The sequence below is a fragment of the Panicum hallii genome, chromosome 3, assembly GCF_002211085.1.
Source record: "Panicum hallii strain FIL2 chromosome 3, PHallii_v3.1, whole genome shotgun sequence".
In the NCBI taxonomy this organism is placed as follows: Eukaryota; Viridiplantae; Streptophyta; class Magnoliopsida; order Poales; family Poaceae; genus Panicum; species Panicum hallii.
The window spans coordinates 37,213-56,668 of NC_038044.1; the positions used below are offsets into that span (position 1 = coordinate 37,213).

Consider the following 19,456-nt stretch of genomic DNA (forward strand, 5'->3'; position numbering starts at 1 on the left):
GGACCGATGGCGGCGGTTGTCTGTGGGCAGGGTGGTGGGCGAGGGTTAGTGGTGGGGAGGCTGGTTGAAAATGGTTAGCGAAGAGTGGGGGTGATGGTGGGGAGGCTGGTTGAAAATGGTTAGCGGAGAGTGGGGGTGATAGTTGGCAGTGGTGTGAGCTGACAGGAGGTGGGTGGAGGTAGCAGCAGAGCTAGCGTCGAAGGGAACGATAAGATCGAAGATCGTATACGATGGCTCCTCAGATCCGGACAAAGGTGGAGAAGAGGAAGGGAGGGGAGGGGAGAAGGAGGATGGTCCTCGCTGGCATAAGAGGCGATGCCAGCAAGGGGAAGGCTGACCGCGGGGCGGGAGCATGAGAAGGAAGACACATCAACAACAACAACAACAACAACAACAATAACTTAGCCTTTTGTCCCAAGCAAGTTGGGGTAGGCTAGAGATGAAACCCACAGAAAACAAGAATAAGAAACACAAAAAGTACACAAGCCAAAGGAAGGGTTAGGGGTTAAACAAAAAGTAACAAAGGTCACGGTTCAGGTACATTAATTGCTAATCTCCAAGCGCTCCTATCCATAGCTAATTCCTTAGCGATATTCCACTCCTTAAGGTCTCTCTTAACCGTCTCGTCCCAAGTTAGTCTAGGTCTACCTCTACCTCTCTTTACATTATCGCCCCGCTTTAGAACTCCATTACGCACCGGCGCCTCGGGAGGCCTCCGTTGTACATGTCCAAACCATCTCAACCGATGTTGAATCAACTTCTCATCGATAGGTGCCACCCCGACCCTATCTCGAATCTCTTCGTTCCGGATTCTATCCCTTCTTGTATGCCCGCAGAACCAACGCAGCATACGCATCTCTGCTACACTCAGTTGCTGGATATGTCGCCTTTTTGTAGACCAACATTCAGCACCGTATAGCATCGCTGGGCGAATCGCCGTCCTATAGAACTTACCTTTTAGCCTCTGTGGCACCTTCTTGTCACAGAGGACGCCCGAAGCCTGCCGCCACTTCAACCACCCGGCTGAAATTATATGTCTAACATCTTCATCAATGTCTCCATCTTTCTGAAGCATTGATCCTAGATACCGGAAAGTATCCTTCTTGGCCACCACTTGACCTTCGAGGCTAACGTCCCCATCCTCATGCCTAGTCGGGCTAAAGTCGCACATCATATACTCGGTCTTGGTCCTACTCAGTCTGAACCCCCTCGACTCTAACGTGTGTCTCCACAGCTCTAACTTCATATTAACCCCTACCCTACTCTCATCAACTAGCACCACATCATCAGCAAAGAGCATACACCAAGGGATATCACCCTGTATGTCCCTTGTGACCTCATCCATCACCAAAGCAAATAGATAAGGGCTCAATGCTGACCCCTGATGTAGTCCTATTTTAATTGGAAAGTCACTGGTATCGCCATCACATGTTCGAACACAAGTCATCGCATCCTTGTACATATCCTTGATGAGGGTAATATACTTAGTTGGAACTTTGTGTTTTTCCAAGGCCCACCACATGACATCTCTCGGTACTTTATCATACGCCTTCTCTAGGTCAATAAAGACCATGTGTAAGTCCTTCTTCTCCTCTCTATATCTCTCCATCAACTGTCGTACTAAGAAAATCGCCTCCATGGTCGACCTCCCAGGCATGAACCCAAACTGGTTTTGGGTCACCCTTGTCAATCCTCTTAGGCGATGCTCGATAACCCTCTCCCAAAGTTTCATCGTATGGCTCATCAGCTTAATCCCCCGGTAGTTAGTACAACTTTGAACATCTCCCTTATTCTTGAAGATCGGTATTAATATACTTCTCCTCCATTCCTCCGGCATCTTGTTTGACTGGAAAATTAGGTTAAAAAGCTTAGTTAACCATACTACCGCCCTCTCGCCCAGGCATCTCCACACCTCAATGGGGATGCCATCGGGACCCATCGCTTTACCTCCCTTCATCCTCTTCAAAGCCTCCCCGATCTCTGCCTCCTGAATCCTCCTCACAAAGCGTCTGTTGGTATCATCAAATGAGTCGTCCAACTCGAAGGTAGGACCCTCATTTTCTCCATTAAACAACTTGTCGAAGTATTCTCGCCATCTGTCCTTGATCTCCTCATCCTTCACCAGAAGTCGACCTGTCCCATCCTTGATGCATTTGATTTGGTTTATGTCCCTTGTCTTCCTCTCGCGGGTCCTAGCTATCCTATAAATGTCCTTCTCTCCTTCCTTCGTACCTAGCCGTTGATACAGGTCATCAAAAGCCTGACCTTTCGCTACACTTACAGCTCGCTTTGCAGACCTTTTCGCTAATCTATATCCCTCGATGTTGGTTGCGCTCTTGTCGAGGTGAAGGCGTTTGAAACACTCCTTCTTCTCCTTAATAGCCCTTTGCACCTCGTCATTCCACCACCAAGTCTCTTTCACTTCCTGCTTGCCTCCCCTACTCACACCAAACACTTCTGAGGCCACCTTCCGAATACATGTCGCCATCTTTAACCACATATCATCTACATCTGCTCCTTCTTCCCAAGGCCCCTCGCCTAGCATCCTCCCCTTAAACGTCTGAGCCTCTTCCCCTCTAAGCTTCCACCACTTCGTTCTCGCAATCTTGGCACGTTTGTCCCGGTGGGCACGTACCCGAAAACGAAAATCCGCCACCACAAGCTTGTGTTGGGGGACAACACACTCCCCAAGTATCACCTTACAATCTAAGCAGGCACGTCTATCCTCTCTCCTAGCAAGGATAAAATCGATTTGGCTCGAGTATTGTCCACTATGGAAGGTCACTAGATGGGACTCCCTCTTCCTAAAGAGGGTATTCGCTAACAGCAGGTCGTAGGCCAACGCAAAATTCAAAACATCCTCCCCCCTCGTTCCTACTACCATACCCGAAACCCCCGTGTACTCGCTCATATCCTATATTAGTCGCACCCACATGGCCATTGAGGTCTCCTCCTATGAAGAGCCTCTCACTGATAGGCACGGTACTAACCATGCTATCAAGGTCTTCCCAGAACTGACTCTTGGAGCTCTCACTAAGACCTACCTGAGGGGCATAGGCACTGATCACATTCAGAGCCAAATCTCCAATAACCAACCGCACTAGGATAATCCGGTCGCCTTGCCTCCTAACATCTACAACTCCATCCTTAAGGCTCTTATCGATCAATATGCCTACACCATTCCTACCCGAGGTTGTCCCCGTGTACCAAAGCTTGAAGCCAGAACCCTCCACTTCCTTCGCCTTCTGGCCCTTCCATTTAGTCTCCTGCACGCATAGAATATTTACACGCCTCCTAATTGCTACATCGACTAGCTCTCTTAACTTACCTGTTAGAGACCCTACGTTCCAACTACCTAGACGAATCCTAGTTGGCTCGGCTAGCTTCCTTACCCTTCGCACCCATCGAGAGAAATGCGAAGACCCTTGCTCATTTTTCACTACACCCGGGCGCAGATGTAGCGCGCCACAGAGGCTGCGACGACCCGACCCTTGCTCACTTATCATCGTACCCGGATCACGATACGACGCGCCCCTAAGGGGAAGACGACCCGGCCCTTGCCCATTTAACACCACACCCGGGTTCCGATGTAGCGCGTCGCTAAGAGGGTTACGCCCCAACGAATTTCTTATGGGTTTCATTTCTATTAGAGTGGCTGATTTTTTACGCTGGTTCGCCAAACCTAACACAACCCTCCACATTTTCTCATCGCGGGCTTGGAACCGGCAACGGCAGTGTTAGAAGGAAGACACATCGTGAAAAGAAAAAGATAATGAAAGTATTTTTTTTATACGGACGCTATGGATGGATAATATGGAGGAGGGCTCTCGACCGAACGTTACCGGGAGCCCTTCCCTAGTTGTTTTCTTTCTAAAATATAATGCATTGGTAGTCAAAAGTTCAAATTCACAAATGTACCTGATGGATGCATTTACTTTTTTTCTTTTAATTTAAAAATATTTATAGGTCGATGCTGAGAACATGTCACCTGCATATTGATTTGAAGTAAGCACATGGTGATCTACATGTAAATATGTATAAGTAATACTGAGAAATTGGATCCGCAATTCGCATAAGTACGAGAGTTGAACTTTAGTCTCAATCTCACCTTGTCAATGGAGCCATGACACCAGCATGTAAGGTTGAGGCTATGTCACCAATTGTAGACTAAACCTTTATACATAATAAGAATGAAAAATATAAACGGCCGATATGGGTTAAGAATTTTATACATGACGAAAAATTAAATGGATTAGTAGAAGCGTGTGATTTGTAGGCAAACATGTGATTGAATCTGCGCATATTTGGTTGTGCTATTTACGACCTCTATATTCGTCTATAAAAAATTGAAAACCTTGTGAGCAAGACCTGATTATTTACCGTAAAGGCATTAGACATGAGTTTGTCCCGAACGGCTAAAACTTGTTGCTAAAGGCAGCAAGCTGATACAGATGGTATTCTTTAGATTGTAAGGAAAACCATTGACACTATTATATTCTAAGCTCACGTTTGTGAACCACGCCGCATCCAAATAAATGTTTAGCAAAGTATTAATAATAACTGCATCGTAAGGTAAATAGTGTGAACTCATAACGTGCAGATGAATTCAAACATTAATCATATATGTATTTTTCATAACAAGTACTAACAAGATTTGTTAACTGGACCCATCTTGAAGAAAAGAATGGACCCGCATCAACGAAATGGATAAGGATGTCGATCAGATCATGACGTGGTCCTTCATTCTAAAGGATGATTTTATATTCGACGCGAGCCACCTGTCAGTGTCGACTGTCAACCAAAGAGTTGGCTGTTCATGTCGTATTTCGTATAAAAGCCAGCAGCAGAATGAATGAAGTTCCGGGACATAAATGCAACTCCAGTAACAATGCAGTCTCCATATGCATGTCAACAACGAGAACATCAAATTCGAAAAAAATACAGCAGTTGATGTGCTGCTTCCTTCATTCCATACATCCTTTATTACGGCAAAATCAATAGTACATACATTCATGATACATATATGCGCAAGATACTCTAGTCTACACTAATCACATGGAGATGGAAGTATACTCTACTAGTAATAATAATTCCTATTTCATAACTTTTACGTAGACACAATCACACTAGATGCACAAGAATTCCTTTTTAAAAAGAAAAAAGAAAAAAGAAAAAAGAAAGAGAAATGCAATCTCTCACTGACTGGATAGCGCAAGAATGGACTGCTGCTGATGCCTAGACAAAATCGAAGCGCATGAGGAGCCTGACGGACTTGTACCTGACGCCCTTGCGATCGTGCAGGGCCACAGCACGGATGCCCTGCTTCAGCTCCCACACCGGCAGCACCGTCTGCCCGCCGAAGTCGTGCTTCTCCGACATATCGTACTCCTGCACCTCTATCCTCAGCAGGGCTAGCTCCGGCACCGTCAGCGGGAACGTGAACTCCTCGTCCCACACCGGCACCCACTGGTCTTCCAGGACCCGCGTTTTCTTCATCACACTATCCGCCTTCACTCCAGCGATCCCTACCTGTTTATTCAGACAGCATACATATCTCACTATATTGGACCTTCTTAGCTACAACTTTCGTCGGCCCACAATGTAACCAATGTCTACCAAGAACCAATTCAACATCCTTGTAGCCTTACCCTGGTATAGAAATCTGGAGGCGAGAAGGCGTCAAAATGAGTTTTACTGAAATCCATGCGCCACCCATCTCCCATATATACTTTTACCTGCTTCCACATTGTACGAGCATCTTCATTGGCATTTTCAACAAGATCAGCTGTGACTGCCTTGGAAACATATACCTACCTTGAGAGTTGTCTTCACTGGCAAACTAGCTTTAGGGTCAAATACCTCGCCATTTGGACCTGTCGTTAGCAAGAAGTCAGGTTTTTTAACATAACCGCAGCCCCCATTGGCTCTGAAAAATCCTTGCATCAATCGGAGTGCTTTGTCATGCCCCTGAAAAATGAAAACACAAGAGACTATGCCTTACTTCATATATATTGAATATATGCTACAGCTTGGCAGCTGTGCAAGAGACCTAGTTCAGCCAAACAACTTAATAGTAACCACTATGTGACTATAGAAGGCATGAAGAAAGGCAAACTACTGACAGTTAAGAACTAAATCCCACCTGCATGTTAAATGCAACCATCTGAGCACCATGAATCCAGGCGTTCATTGGATCATAGTTAGAAGAGTTAACCCTTGTGCCCTTTGGATACACCCTCAGTATATTCTTCTGAGTGAACCTGAATAGATTTAAGTTCTTCAGCAAGTCTGCGGACTATGGTAAACACCTTGAAGAGATGCAATTTGTGATTGCTTAATGGTGAAAACTTTGTATCAATTATCTTTTGTAGGCTACCATGGGAGTTTGGCCTTTTACCGGATTACGAACTGTAGATTACAGTAGAAACATTGATGAGCCCCTATGGTCTAAAACAGAGGAATAAGATTTAAGGGCATAAGCTAAATATCGAGTTTATAAAACCCATAGATTTATAGAACTGATAGTATAACAATTTGATATGAAATCTTCTGGAGTTCTGGTGCATTGGACTTCAAATAGAATTAGATATTGGTACACACAAATTACCTTATGACTTCAGCGCCATGAGAAGCTGTCGCTTTAGCTATCTGTGTCTCGCTCAAAGAGAGCCGCCTGACTTTGTCTGGGTCTACCTTTAGAGCATCCCGTAAATGGCCTTTTGGTTTGCCAGCTTGGATGGTGATCAGTTTCCTATACTCACAGGCAGTTTCCTGCTGAAATTTGGGGTCGTCCTCATCAGAATCTTCCTCATCTTGCTCATCTAGTTCATCCTGTTCATGGCAATAAGTTTACTTCATGTGTGTTAAACAATGGGTGCCTGTCTTGAAAAGGCAGTGATATTGCAGACCTTTCCATCAGATTCATCGGCATTTGAATCTATTCTCCTCAGGCTTCCTTGGTCAGGTAAATCAGCTAAGTTTCCATTACCATTCTGATTATCCTTAGCTTTCAGAAACTCCTTGTATTCTTGTGGGGGTTTAGTTGAGATTATTATCCTCTCCATTAGAGCTTCTGGAGAAGGAAACTCTTTCATTGGGTCTGAACTAGGGATGAAAAGAAGATCTCCGAACGTTTCAGTGAGCATCTATAGTAATTTCCAAGTAAGAACTGATGTTTTAAACAGGGGGAAAATGCAAGGAAAAAAATGATACAGTAAGTAAACTTCACCTCAGCTACTTTGGCTTGGAGGTCTGCTGTGAGGTGATCCTCAAGAGTAATAACAAGAGGATAACTGGACGCACAAAAGGCATATTCTTTAATTGACTTTAAACATCTGATCATTTCTACAGGGGCAGTCAATGTCCTTTCAAATGCCAAGAAAAATAAGAGTCAGCGAAACATTTTGCAGAGTAAGAGAAAAAAAAGGATGGTTACAAGTTCAAGCAGTATGGGTTATTTATAACAAACTAGACTGTGTAAATATTGAGCAGGGGTTTGGAGTGGGGAAAATTCTTGTTCTTGCTACATTGTTGTGTGGTGAAGAAAAATATGCATTTTCCCTTCATTTTGAAGAAAGGGTATCGTAGTATATCATGCAAAAATATGTTGTAATCGTTCCATGTGCAGAAAATAATCAATATGGTTAAAGAACAGAATTCATACCCTCCATGAAGAATATCAACATTGTTCTTTGAAGAATTTGGCCACATATCAAGTTCAATGACTCTAACACCTCTCTGTAGTGATTTTATAATTGGGATGTCGCTGGAGTCACTATTGAGCTGGTTCCCGGTAAGGTAGGAATTATGGCCTGTGAATATGAAATAATGAGAGAACGGGGCTGACATGTCCTGGTGAACCTGAGGGAAGAGTGAAAAGTAATGGTGAGCGATGAGGCAGAGTTTATCAAGAAGAAGCAAAATAATTAACTGTGCTATGTAATGTAAGGGAGCACTAGCAAGCACATCTTCTGTATTAAAGCATAAATACCACTGGATTCATGTACAGAGCAACGGGTCTTAGTTATGAGCCCTGAACTGAAATGTCAGTTGGTAGTAACTGAAGCACATCCATTGGATCATTTCTGAGGAGTCAAGTACTAGTAAATTTCCTGAATTTGATGCAGATTTGAGATTTGTCTGTCTTGTGAAAAGAACTAGTACTACTACTTGTAACCTGGTACTCTGAAATGATGGTTTATTGACCTCATTTGTAGTCAGTTATGTAGTTGTGAGCTGCAATGTGAGACAAGAGTGCAATCCTACCAAATGGAAAATGAGATAGCAGTGTCCAAAATTGAGCAGCGCCCCCTGTACTAGAAGGGAATGCGGACAGGTAGGCAGGTAGAGTTGGCCCAGAGAAGAGATGGATACATAGAGAAAGGAGAGAGAGGGACAGTGATTGAAATTGAAGGAAGGTCACTCCCTCCGTCGCTGTCCCATCCCATTCCCATCCAACATCCATCCCAGGAAGGAGGAGGAGGAAGGTTGTGTGATAAAAATGGAATCTTTGAGGAGGGATGGAGTTGACCTCGCTCCATGCAAACAAGTCAACCATTGGTAGGGGAGTAGATGAAAGACCAAACCGGCGGGATCGATAATCATGATCTATTGTAATCGAGCAGATATGATAGCAGAGCAGAAGGAAACGAGGTGAAGGACCGCACCTGGTTGGTGATTGGCGGGTTGAGATCGGGGGAGAAGAGGAATCCGAAGAAGTCGTCGAGCGTGGGCGGCGCCGGCGCCGGCGACCTGTTGACGAGGCGGGCGATTCCGTGACTCGCCGAAGTGGGTGCGAGGATGGCGAGGATGCGGTCGACGTCGGCGGGTGACTCGGCCTGGACTTGGGAGAGGAAGCGGCGGAGGCCATGGCCGTGCCCCTGCTGGGGATCAGAAGAAGGGCCGCAGTAGGAGAGGTGGGCAGCGCGGACGTCGGGCGGCGGCTGCGCGTCGGGGGATCGGAACTTGCGGGTGAAGCACATACAGTACTTGTACGCGTAGCTCCCCATCTTGCTTTGCTCTCTCTGGAATCTGGATGCGGTCGTCTTCTTCCTCCACTCGACTGGATGCTTCTTGCTTATGAGCAGCAGCAGGTGGTGGTGCCCATTTCGCGTGGAGGCCGCGTTGAGAATGAGACGATTCCTCGACTCGACTCGACCCGATGCAGCGCTGCGCCCAGGCCAAGGAAATGAGACGAGGAGAGAAGAAGACTCGGTCAAGAAGAAGAAGAATGGAGCCTGGCGTACCGAGGGAGAGAGAGGGAGACAAGGAGACGGACAGGCAGGTTGCTGGCTGGCTTCTCCTGTCCCGTGCTGCCTGCTGGGATTACTCCCTCCCTTGTGTGCTTGCTTGCTGTAATCAATTAATTGATCCAGCAAGTCTACTTCAAAAAACAAATCAACCCAACAAGAAGACGAAAACCCCTTGCTTCTCTCACAAATCAACTACTCCTTTCGAAAAAAAAATCTATTCCTTCCGTCTCACTTTGTACTTAGGCCAACTAGAATCTTCTCAGTTTACCTTGAACCTCGGCGAATGAACATGAATAGAAACAACTAGTGCTAGAAAAGCAAAATGAAGACGGTCTACAAATCATATATTAAGAGAAGACATCGAGCTACAAGAGTTTAGTTTACAAATCAACTTCATCATCAACCAAAAGCGATCTTCTTTTTGTATATAAAAAGATGCTTTTGTTTGCCAGCGTCGTCGGTGCTAATGTGAACAAGCTTGACCGGACGCAGCCAAGTCATAAGGACATGTATTGATGTTTATCCAGTCAGGTAGGTAAACTCCTGTAGCTACCTAGAGCATGAACAGTTGAAGGCACGCTTATATTACAACATCTCAGCATATATAACACATAGGCCATTAATTAATCCATTGATCTTTCACAAGGATATATTCATGAGAACAACCAATATATCATGGTGCAGTAATGTTTATATTATATGCAGAACATGGCGACCTCTACAATGCAAGACCCATACGCGCTTTCCAAAAGCTTGTCAATTAAGTATATATATATAATGAAAGATTATCACAAACAAAACAAGAAGTTGGCCCACACCTCTTTTTGTGGCCGATATGCTATTCTCTTTCCTTGTGAAATATAAATAATAATGCACTTTCACTATATTTTCTGAAAATATGGATAGCACGCCAATCAAAATCGGGGCGCGTCAAATTCGAATTGATAATACAAATATTGGTTTTTTTTGTTTAATTTGTTGTAGACCAGCATAGAGGATATATAAGCATCACATCTTAACTGACACATCATGTGCAAATTGACAAAAAAAAAAATATAAAGTAGCAGAATTTTCCTCCCAAAACAGTCACAATGGGGGAAATTGTATAATTCTACTAGCTAGCTAGTTGAGAATTTCCAAGTGGGGCAAACTCTGCCAATCTGTAGCCTGGCCACAATCCAAATCCAATCATGAGCTACTCACCCACCCTTTCCTTCCCTCAATTTGATGGAAAACAGAACACTCATGGCATGGCACACATCAAGACTACTCAAAGATCCCTCAGCCACAAATCAAGATAACCGTAACAATAGGATATGACTACTCAAAGCTCCCGATCTGAGCATCCATTCAAGGTTACAATGGCAGATACCCTGCACCCTGAAAAAAAGACTTCACACACTAGGGGCTGGAGTCCACTAATAGCTGGAGCAAGGCACTACAGTTCAACGTTGCAACTCACCCAATCTCATGAATGGAAAACAGAACACCACTAACAAAGGCAGACAGCAATATATGAAACGGCACTGCCAACCGTATGGATCATTATATATTCATCATGTATCTGTCAAAGAAACATACTGAAAAAGGCTTCCCACAACGAGAGAGACACCAGCTGTACTATACTACATATGGCTTGCAACTGACTGTCACAGAATCAATTCCTGAAAATTGGCATGGCATTTATGCTAAATACGTAGAAGCCATTTCTTGATGGAAAGGTTAGCTGCTATTATCATGGGAAACTTAAACAAATATAAGCATTGTGCATCCCTTCAAGACACGCCTAAACCTTCATCAAGATTCTCCAGGATAAACCAGTACAAGGTCATGTGTATTGCAATGAGGGGCACCTGGACTGCTCAGATACTTGTAAATTCTAACCCAATCATCCAAGCCTCAATTAAATCATTGGCATGCTGATATCAACGCTTACAAATTCAGAAATATTTTGTCTTCCTTTCAGGAAGTTGGTCAAATGAAAGCTCTCATATACAAATTCCTAAGGTCAGCAACCAAGTTACACGTACTAGGATAAAAAGAGATGGTCAATCTATGTTTTCTGAACAGAAGGTTGCATGGTGAATGATCAACAGCTGGGCTGCTCAGATACTTATATATGTTTTTTTGAATTTACTCAGATACCGATATAACTAGTTATGTCAGGAAGTTTTTCCAAGTTTAGTTCTCAAGTACTTATTTGTAAGGCCAGCAAGCAAGATACAAGTACTAAATGAAAGGTTAATCGGGCAAGCTACAATTTGTGAACAAAAGCTTGCAGGAGAAAACAATCACAAGATACAGAAGCACTTAAGTATAATTATAGTAATTGGTAATCTCCAGAAATCATAACAAGATGTAATCACCAGGGCGGAGGAGCCATCCAATTTTCTAATGCCAGCAAACAAAGATGGATGGTTAAGCAAGTAATAAATTTAGAAGCAAGATGCACGATTGTAGAAATCCTCGAGCACACGCTAAGTTGCTGAGATGCAAAATTAATTGTAGCAACCCCCATGATTACAGTGACTAGGCATAACTCTTTGCATCTGGGAGTAAATAAAAACTAAAAAAAGGAAAGGGGAAGGATAAACAGAAAGGGCATCACTAACTTTAAGTTGTAGGGTTCCATTCATCTCCCTCCAGATCTAGCACAGGAAGGAAAGCTAGGCAAGACAACAGTAGACTGATGACGATATATTGAAAACCTTGTGATCTGCTACTCTGATGGCATGGATCACGCGGAGGCTGCGGCGGTGCGGGAGCGGTAGAGCTTGCCGAAGACGTGGAGGGCGGTGACGAATCCGATGAAGCACAGCGACATGACGAGCACCATGGTTGGCGAGAGGCGCAGGCCCGGCGCCTCGTCGGTGTAGAATCGAAGCATGTTGCTCCCTCCGCCGCCGGAGAAGCCCCCTCCCCCGGCGCTAGCGGTGGCGCGGCGGCGGCGCATGCCGGCGGCAGCTGCGGCCGTGCCGCGGGGGCCAACGGTGGGCGGGCGGGCGCCGGCGCCGGCGCCGCCGACGGAGGACTGGGACTGCGAGGAGGAGCGGGCCATGGCGGCTGATCGAATCGGGATCTGTGGATTGTGGAGGGAAGGAGAGACCGAGGGAGGGAGGGACCCAGGAAGAAGAAGAAGAAGGCTCTCTCTCTCTCTCTCTCTCGGCTGCAGCTGCTGACTGAGATGAGACGACTAGGGTGGGAGTGGGCCTACCGGTCAGTCACGCTTGGGCCCGCCGCAGCTAAGACCGTCTCCAGCAATTATCGGTCTCCCTTCCGCATAGTCCGCAACGTGCGGCGTGGGGCCCACGCGACAGGCATTCCCCATCGAGCTCGGTCTCCAGCAGGTTGCCATCCCGGTTTCGCAAATGGCAACGGGTAGTTGCCTCCCGCCAGGCCTGTGAAGCGAAGGCGACGACGCTCGCGCCGGCGCCATCTCCGTCACCAGATCCAGGCCTGATCTGGCCATCTCCGGCTCTAGAACCCTAGATCCGAGGTACCCCTGCTTGATTTGCCTTGCATTTTACCTAGATTTTACTTTTATTGACGTAGATACAGTGCCTCTAGCCGCCGGTGGTGACCATGTCGTGGTGGAGAAGGCAAACTCGTCGACGCCAGCAAGAGGAGGACGAGGACACCGTAGACATCGAGACGAGTCTGACCATTATCCTGTGCACCGGCGAAGTCGAGCAGTGGCGACGCAGGTCCTTCGTCGGGCGTCGATTCGTTCCAAGAGATAGGTTCTCTGGTTACCATCAGCTCATGGGCGATTATTTCGCACATGTTCCTGTCTTTGCAGAGGACATCTTCCGTAGAAGGTTCCGAATGTGCAAAGCCATGTTCCTAGACATCAGCAACGACCTTAATCAAGAGTTCGAGTACTTCCAAAGGCGGTCAAACCATGCCGGGGTGCCTGGTTTCGCAACAATTCAAAAGGTAACAGCTGCGGTTCGTATGCTTGCTTACGGTGGTGCTGCAGATATGTTTGATGAGTATGTTAGAATGGGGGAGAGCACCATGATCGAGTGCTTAAACCATTTCACTAGAGCAGTGATAGAGAAGTATGGAGACACTTACCGTAGACAGCCATATGGCGATGACATTGCTAGGTTATTGCACAAAGCTGAACAAAGAGGCTTCCCGGGTATGCTAGGTAGTATAGATTGCATGCATTGGGAGTGGGAGAAGTGTCCAACTTCATGGCACGGACAGTACCGAGGGCACCATAAGAAACCCACCATTATTCTTGAAGCAGTTGAGCTATGATAGGTGGATTTGGCATGCATTTTTTGGAATGCCTGGGTCTTGCAATGATATCAATGTTCTTCATCGTTCCCCTGTTTTTGATAGCATTGCAAGTGGAACTGGCCCTCCTGTGACTTACTTTGTTAATGGTAATGAGTACAATATGGGTTACTATTTGGCCGATGGCATTTACCCTTCATGGGCAACTCTGATTAATGGAGTACCCAGACCACAAAGCAACAAGCACAAATACTTCACACTGAAGCAATCTGAATATAGGAAAGATGTGGAGTGTGCCTTTGGTCGAATCCAGTCCATGTGGGGGATTATGAAAGGTCCTGCCAGGCTCTGGAATCCTGTTGACCTCAACTGCATTGTGGAGTGCGTTGTGATCCTAAACAACATGGGCATTCAGTATGAGGCCAACATGGAAGACATTTCCAATGAAGAGTATCGAAGAGTCCGTGATGAGGCCACTGTTTCATTACCTGATACTCGTAATATTCCAGAGATTGCCAGGTTGATAGAAGGTCACAAGCTCATTCAAAGCCGTGCTGCAAACGAACAGTTGAAAGCTGACCTCATCGAGCATGTTTGGATTTTCCATGGATCGACCTAGGCTGCGAAGATGGGGTGGATATGTTGTGGTTGTGAGAATGCAGTTGAACTACCCTGTATTTGACCTACTTATGTAATTGAACTATTATGTATTTGAACTAGCATCAGCAATTGAAGTTGTCTGTTGCGGTCGTTTTGGTTTGCTTAATGTTCTATGATGTGTCTGGTGATTTCTTGTACAAACATTCTGAAACTGGGCAACGGTCTGTTTTCAGTGCTAGTATTCGGGTGCTATTCCACTGCATTGTAATTTGTGACGAGCTGCACGAGTTAATCATGGAGTGCTATTCCACTGCATTGTAATTTGTATTTATGGTTTCGTGATAATGCTCAGCAAAGCCTGATAATCCAACCAAGAAAGAAATAGATCTCTATTACACACAAACGACAGTAGTTCCGACACGAGCACATTACAACGGAGCTGAAACAAATACAGTTCAACGACGACAATTATTACATGCTTTGTGAAACAAATACAGTTCAACGACGATAATTATCACATATTGCTGGATGGATCACTACCGGAAGGAGCAGAAGGACCAGTACTCATGCTTTGTGCTGCAATTTGTTTCTGCTGGTTGATGTAGTACTCCCTTACCCACGGCGTCATCTTCTCAACATCTAGGGTCATTACACGATCAGTTCGATCCTTCTCCTGCAACTGGATCATCTTCTCTTGCAGCACAATTGATCTTTTCGAAAGCTCCAGCTGCTGCTCCTGGATACGAAGCTTCCTTTCTGACCTAGAAGCGAAGTCCATAGCTTCACGCTTGTTTGCTTCCTCGGCCCTCTCAGCCTGGGCATACCGGTCCATTGAAAGTTTTTGCAACACCTCTAAACATGCAGAAGAGCTCGATGAGGATGTGCCACTACGTTGCTTCTTTGCCTTGTCCCGCCCCGGTGGCCTCTCAATCCTTGCTGGTAGTGTGGCGTCAAGCACTGGTGCAGGAGGGTTGTCTTCTGGAACTGCTGAGGCCGCAGAAACAGATTGTAGATATGTGTTCCATTTCATCTCGTTCCGGAGCATGTACCAGCAGTGAATCATCTTGAAAGGATGTTCAACAATGCCTTCATACATTTCCAGAGCATCTTTTACCTGCGCATGGTCGGTACAGATCAGTAAATTCACAATGGATGAAGGTACTAGATAAGTATGCGTGAACGATTAACCTTGTCATCTTCACTCTTGCCACTTGCATTCCTTCTTTCAACTTCAGCAAAGAAGCCACAGAATCTTGATGTGTCCCTTTGGATGTCGCCCCATCTATGCTGCAATGAGGACATGGTTCTTGCCTGTGCTGTCTTCTTGTGCTCATTGTACCATTGCTCCATCCTGGCCCAGTAAGAACCTGCAGGCTGATTCACTCCAACTATTGGATCTTTGCTTACGTTTAGATAAGCAGAACACAGAACCTCATCCTTAGAAATGGAGAAGTTTTTGTTCCTCTTCGAAGCACCTCTCCCTCGAGAAACTGACTGTCTTCCTAAAGCGTTAGGCAACGCAGGCTGACACTGACCGACCACTTCTTCAACCTCTTCGCTCCTGGGTTGCACATTTCCATGGAAACCTTGTCCATTCAGTAGGTCAATGTAGCACATGTCGTCACCTTGTTCCCACATATTGTCCATTGCAGACCTGCGTCATGGGTCAAACACACGTATAGGTAGATCAACACACATGCATAATAACTTAATTCATTTAACACCACACACTCACGAGCAGCATATGTTCAGTACAGACATGGTCAGCACATTCAGGACATCAGCATCAGCACACCCATTCAGGACATGGCACCACATTCAGGACTTCCAAAATACAAAATCGTGCATCCCCATGTTCTACGATACACAACTACACATTACCTAAACCGGACATGGACACTACTTCTGCTCTAGGGACATGCAATTCCTGCTTTCAGCAACCTCTGGATTGGTCGCTGTCATAGTCGATCCCCATGTCCTCCAGCACCTTCCAAAGGGGACGACGCTCGGGGCTGGGAGTGGAGTCCATCTCCCTGGCCTCCGCTGGATCGTCTTCAGTGATGCGAGCGTCACGAGCCAAGTCGTCGGCCGTCGGCTCCTTCAACTTCATGCCATGGTCAACCTCGAAACCAGAGTCCGCATTGGCACCAGCAGGAGGGGTGCTCTTGGCCACGCTGAACCTGTGCTCCATGTACCAGTTGCAGTAGATTGCAACCTGGTTCATGTGAGCCGTGGCGTCGAGGATCTGCTGGGCCGCCGCGTGAAGCGCATCTGCTCGGTTGGCTCCCATCATGGATGTTGCATGGTGAAGCGCCTTCTCCACCTCGGCAACATGCTTCTCGATCTGGTTAGCAACCCAAGCAAGAACGTGGGGGGGAATGGAAGCCATCTGTGGAGTCACGAATGAGACGCCCGCGACAGCTGTCTACCGAATCTCAGGAAACAAATCGGCTATACGACTCTTTCGTCAACGGGATTATCTACGCAACCGATGTGGGCGAAAGAGAGAGGCGGCGGAAATCTCACCGGACACGGAGTGGGGAACAACGACCGGAGGACGAACCACAGCTTGGGGGAGACTGCTCGCCGGGGGACGACGCGGCCCTCCTTCGCTTGCGCCTTGATCCAACACCGGCACGGATTCTCACTCCACGACGACCCCTGCAGATCGAGATTGGCCGGCGAAGATCCAGCGCGCCGCCTCTGCTCCTCCTGGACTGGCCGTTGCTCGCTATCCGTTGCGAGGCCTCGTGCATATCGGCAAAATGGGGGGTGTGGGGAGCCGTCTCGCCCGATGCGAAACCGATACGGTGCCCTGATGGACGGTCCAACAGTGCCCCCTGTGCCCCATTTTGCGGAAACGAGAGGCCATGCGAGGCCTGCTGGAGACGGTCTAAGGAGCTGTTTGGTTGAGCTGCGGCTTATTTTAAACTACGTTGATGCTAATTAGGAGTACTAAATATAGATTAATAATAAAATAAATTTTAAAATTCTAGAATTATTCGCAAGACGAATCTATCAAAATCTAATTAAAATCTAATTAGTTCGTAATTAGCTCAGTCACCCAACCTTGGTCCTCTGTGTGCCTGAGCTGCCAAACAATTTTTTAAAAAGAAGTAATTATGTACTGATTTTGCTGAAGTTATTCTTAAAAACGAATTAAGGTTTTATTTGGCATTATTTTTCTGAACAGCAATTCTCTAAAAATCTAGCAGCCCTAAAAAATTGTTGTCTATTAAATGGAAGGAGAAGCTAAAAGTTTGACGACGTGATTTTCAATTATGAGATTGTCCATGAAGTGTGTAAAGATATATATGTTCCAAAGCTAGGAGGAATCTTTCCATAATCGTAAACAAACATGGCCTAAGGACTGGGAGCTGTATAAAAAATAGCTTCTTCCCATTCATTTCTACTTACCAGCAATGAACTAACTCAGCTTCACTTTATAGGGAAAAAAACAAAAGAAGGGAATACTCTTGACTAATTATAGGGAAAAAAAGAAAACAAAGAAGAAGCTCTGAGGATTTGAAGAGCCAATCACTTTTCTTTTCCCTTGTAGTAATCCCTAGCTAGCTACCGTGTATGTAATTTCGTTTCTTACCGCGCGCCCACTTTTTACATCGCATGCATGCATAACGATCGAATCGAAGAGCCATGTATGCATCAGATTCTAGCTAGCATATGATGGATCAGGAGAAGGTCGAAGAGGAGGAGGATGATGATGGTGATGATCATGGGTAGTGGAGGCGGCGAGGAAGGAGAGTGCGATGACGACGTCGGTCATGACGGGGCGCAGGGCGTGGTTTTCCTGCAAGCACATGGCCGCCACCCCCACCGCCTGCTTCAGCTCCGACGCCGGAGGCCCCTGCATCGCCATCACCAGCCGGGGGTCCACCAGCTCCTGGAACCTCCTGGGGTCGCCGAACATGGTCGCCGCCCATCCCACCAGGCTCTGCTCGCCATCCGGCTGGCTGGCGTCGATGGCCCGCCGGCCGGTGATGAGCTCCAGCAGCAGCACCCCGAAGCTGTAGACGTCCGACTTGGCGCTGAGCTTGCCCGTGCGGAGGTACTCGGGGGCGCAGTAGCCGTAAGTGCCCATCACCCTGCTGCGGCCGGTGCCTGATGAGGAGGAGGAGGACGACGACGACGACGAGGAGGAGGATGGCAGCGGGAGGAGCCTTGCGAGGCCGAAGTCGGAGAGCCTCGGGCTGTAGTCGTCGGCGAGGAGGATGTTGGAGGACTTGAGGTCGCGGTAGATGACGGCCCTGTCGTGCAGGTACTCGAGCCCCCTTGCGGCGCCGTGCGCGACCCTCATCCTGGTGCGCCATGGCAGCAGCGCATCGTCTCTACGCATGGGCAGCAGCAGGTGGTCCTCCAGGGATCCCAGCGCCATGTACTCGTACACCAGCAGCCGCTGCTCGCCCTCGGCGCAGTAGCCCACCAGGCGCACCAGGTTGGGGTGGTGCAGCATGCTCAGCATCAGCACCTCCACCACGAACTCGCTGTTGCCCTGCCGCCCGTTCCGATCCAGCTGCTTCACCGCCACCACCCGCTGCTGCTCCTCCTGCTCGCCGGCCGGCAGTCGGCCCTTGTACACACGCCCGAACCCGCCCTCGCCGATCAACTTGTCCTGCCGGAAGTTGCCTGCGGCCTCCGCCAGCTCGCGGAACGAGAAGGCCTGGGCCGACACCACGGTGACGCGATCGTCTTCCGGTGGTGGTGGCGGCGCTGGAGGAGGAGGCGACGATGGCAGCGGGCAGTCGTCGTCGTCGTCGTGCTTGGCTGTGGCGTCGACGACGGAGGAGGCGCAGCGGATGATCCGGGCGGTGAAGCTGCTGCTCCTGTTCCTCCAGGTGGTGGTGGAGGAGGTCCTCCGGCCGGCGTTCTCCTTCCTGTGGACCACGTCGTGGGGGAAGCGACGAAGCCAGCTCAGCATTTTACTTCTTGTTGTTCGTTGCTGAGGATTGAATTAAAGAAGACGGCGGCCGGCGATCGATGCCGTGGGGGAAGAAGGTGATCGAAGCAGGAGGATCGAGAGAGAGAGAGAGAGAGAGAGAGAGACGGCCAGCCAGGACAAGATAGATAGAGGCCAGCTTTTTCAAGGAAGGAAGGAAGGAATTGAAGGACATGCCTGCCTTGCCTGGAATTGCCTTGCTTAATATAAACAAACTGTCTATCCACGCACGGTTTGGGTTGGCAGACAAGTCATGCTGCAGCCTGCAGGCCAATGCCATTGCCATCCACATCCACTGCAGCAAAAAAAGGGAAAAGGCACCCTAAACATTCTCATGTACGTAGAGTATGCTGACAACTGCAAATAGATCGCATCCATTGACCATTGGTAGTACACTACAGCCGGA

General features: G+C 47.3%; 4 protein-coding genes across 4 annotated transcripts; 1 reads left to right on the plus strand and 3 right to left on the minus strand.

Annotated features, from left to right (window-relative positions):
- Window positions 1-4,932: 4,932 nt before the first annotated feature.
- LOC112886598 (phosphoinositide phospholipase C 2-like) lies at window positions 4,933-9,389 on the minus strand. The gene is made up of 10 exons (XM_025952543.1): window positions 9,246-9,389; window positions 8,667-9,168; window positions 7,664-7,860; window positions 7,229-7,364; window positions 6,909-7,145; window positions 6,608-6,831; window positions 6,143-6,260; window positions 5,815-5,967; window positions 5,649-5,735; window positions 4,933-5,529 (listed from the first exon to the last, which is right to left on the minus strand). The coding sequence occupies exons 2-10, from the start codon at window positions 9,006-9,008 to the stop codon at window positions 5,236-5,238; spliced, it is 1,788 nt and encodes a 595-aa protein (XP_025808328.1). The 5' UTR covers window positions 9,009-9,168; window positions 9,246-9,389; the 3' UTR covers window positions 4,933-5,235.
- Window positions 9,390-11,666: 2,277 nt separating this feature from the next.
- Window positions 11,667-12,431, minus strand: LOC112886601 (protein transport protein Sec61 subunit beta). Its single transcript, XM_025952546.1, has one exon. It carries the CDS (start codon window positions 12,307-12,309, stop codon window positions 11,989-11,991), a length of 321 nt encoding a protein of 106 aa, XP_025808331.1. The 5' UTR covers window positions 12,310-12,431; the 3' UTR covers window positions 11,667-11,988.
- A 582-nt stretch (window positions 12,432-13,013) lies between these two features.
- On the plus strand, window positions 13,014-14,115 carry LOC112884192. The gene is made up of 2 exons (XM_025949555.1): window positions 13,014-13,360; window positions 13,602-14,115. The coding sequence occupies exons 1-2, from the start codon at window positions 13,014-13,016 to the stop codon at window positions 14,113-14,115; spliced, it is 861 nt and encodes a 286-aa protein (XP_025805340.1).
- A 3,499-nt stretch (window positions 14,116-17,614) lies between these two features.
- Window positions 17,615-19,340, minus strand: LOC112886600 (probable serine/threonine-protein kinase PBL7). Its single transcript, XM_025952544.1, has one exon. The coding sequence runs from the start codon at window positions 19,030-19,032 to the stop codon at window positions 17,767-17,769; it is 1,266 nt and encodes a 421-aa protein (XP_025808329.1). The 5' UTR covers window positions 19,033-19,340; the 3' UTR covers window positions 17,615-17,766.
- Window positions 19,341-19,456: the final 116 nt, after the last annotated feature.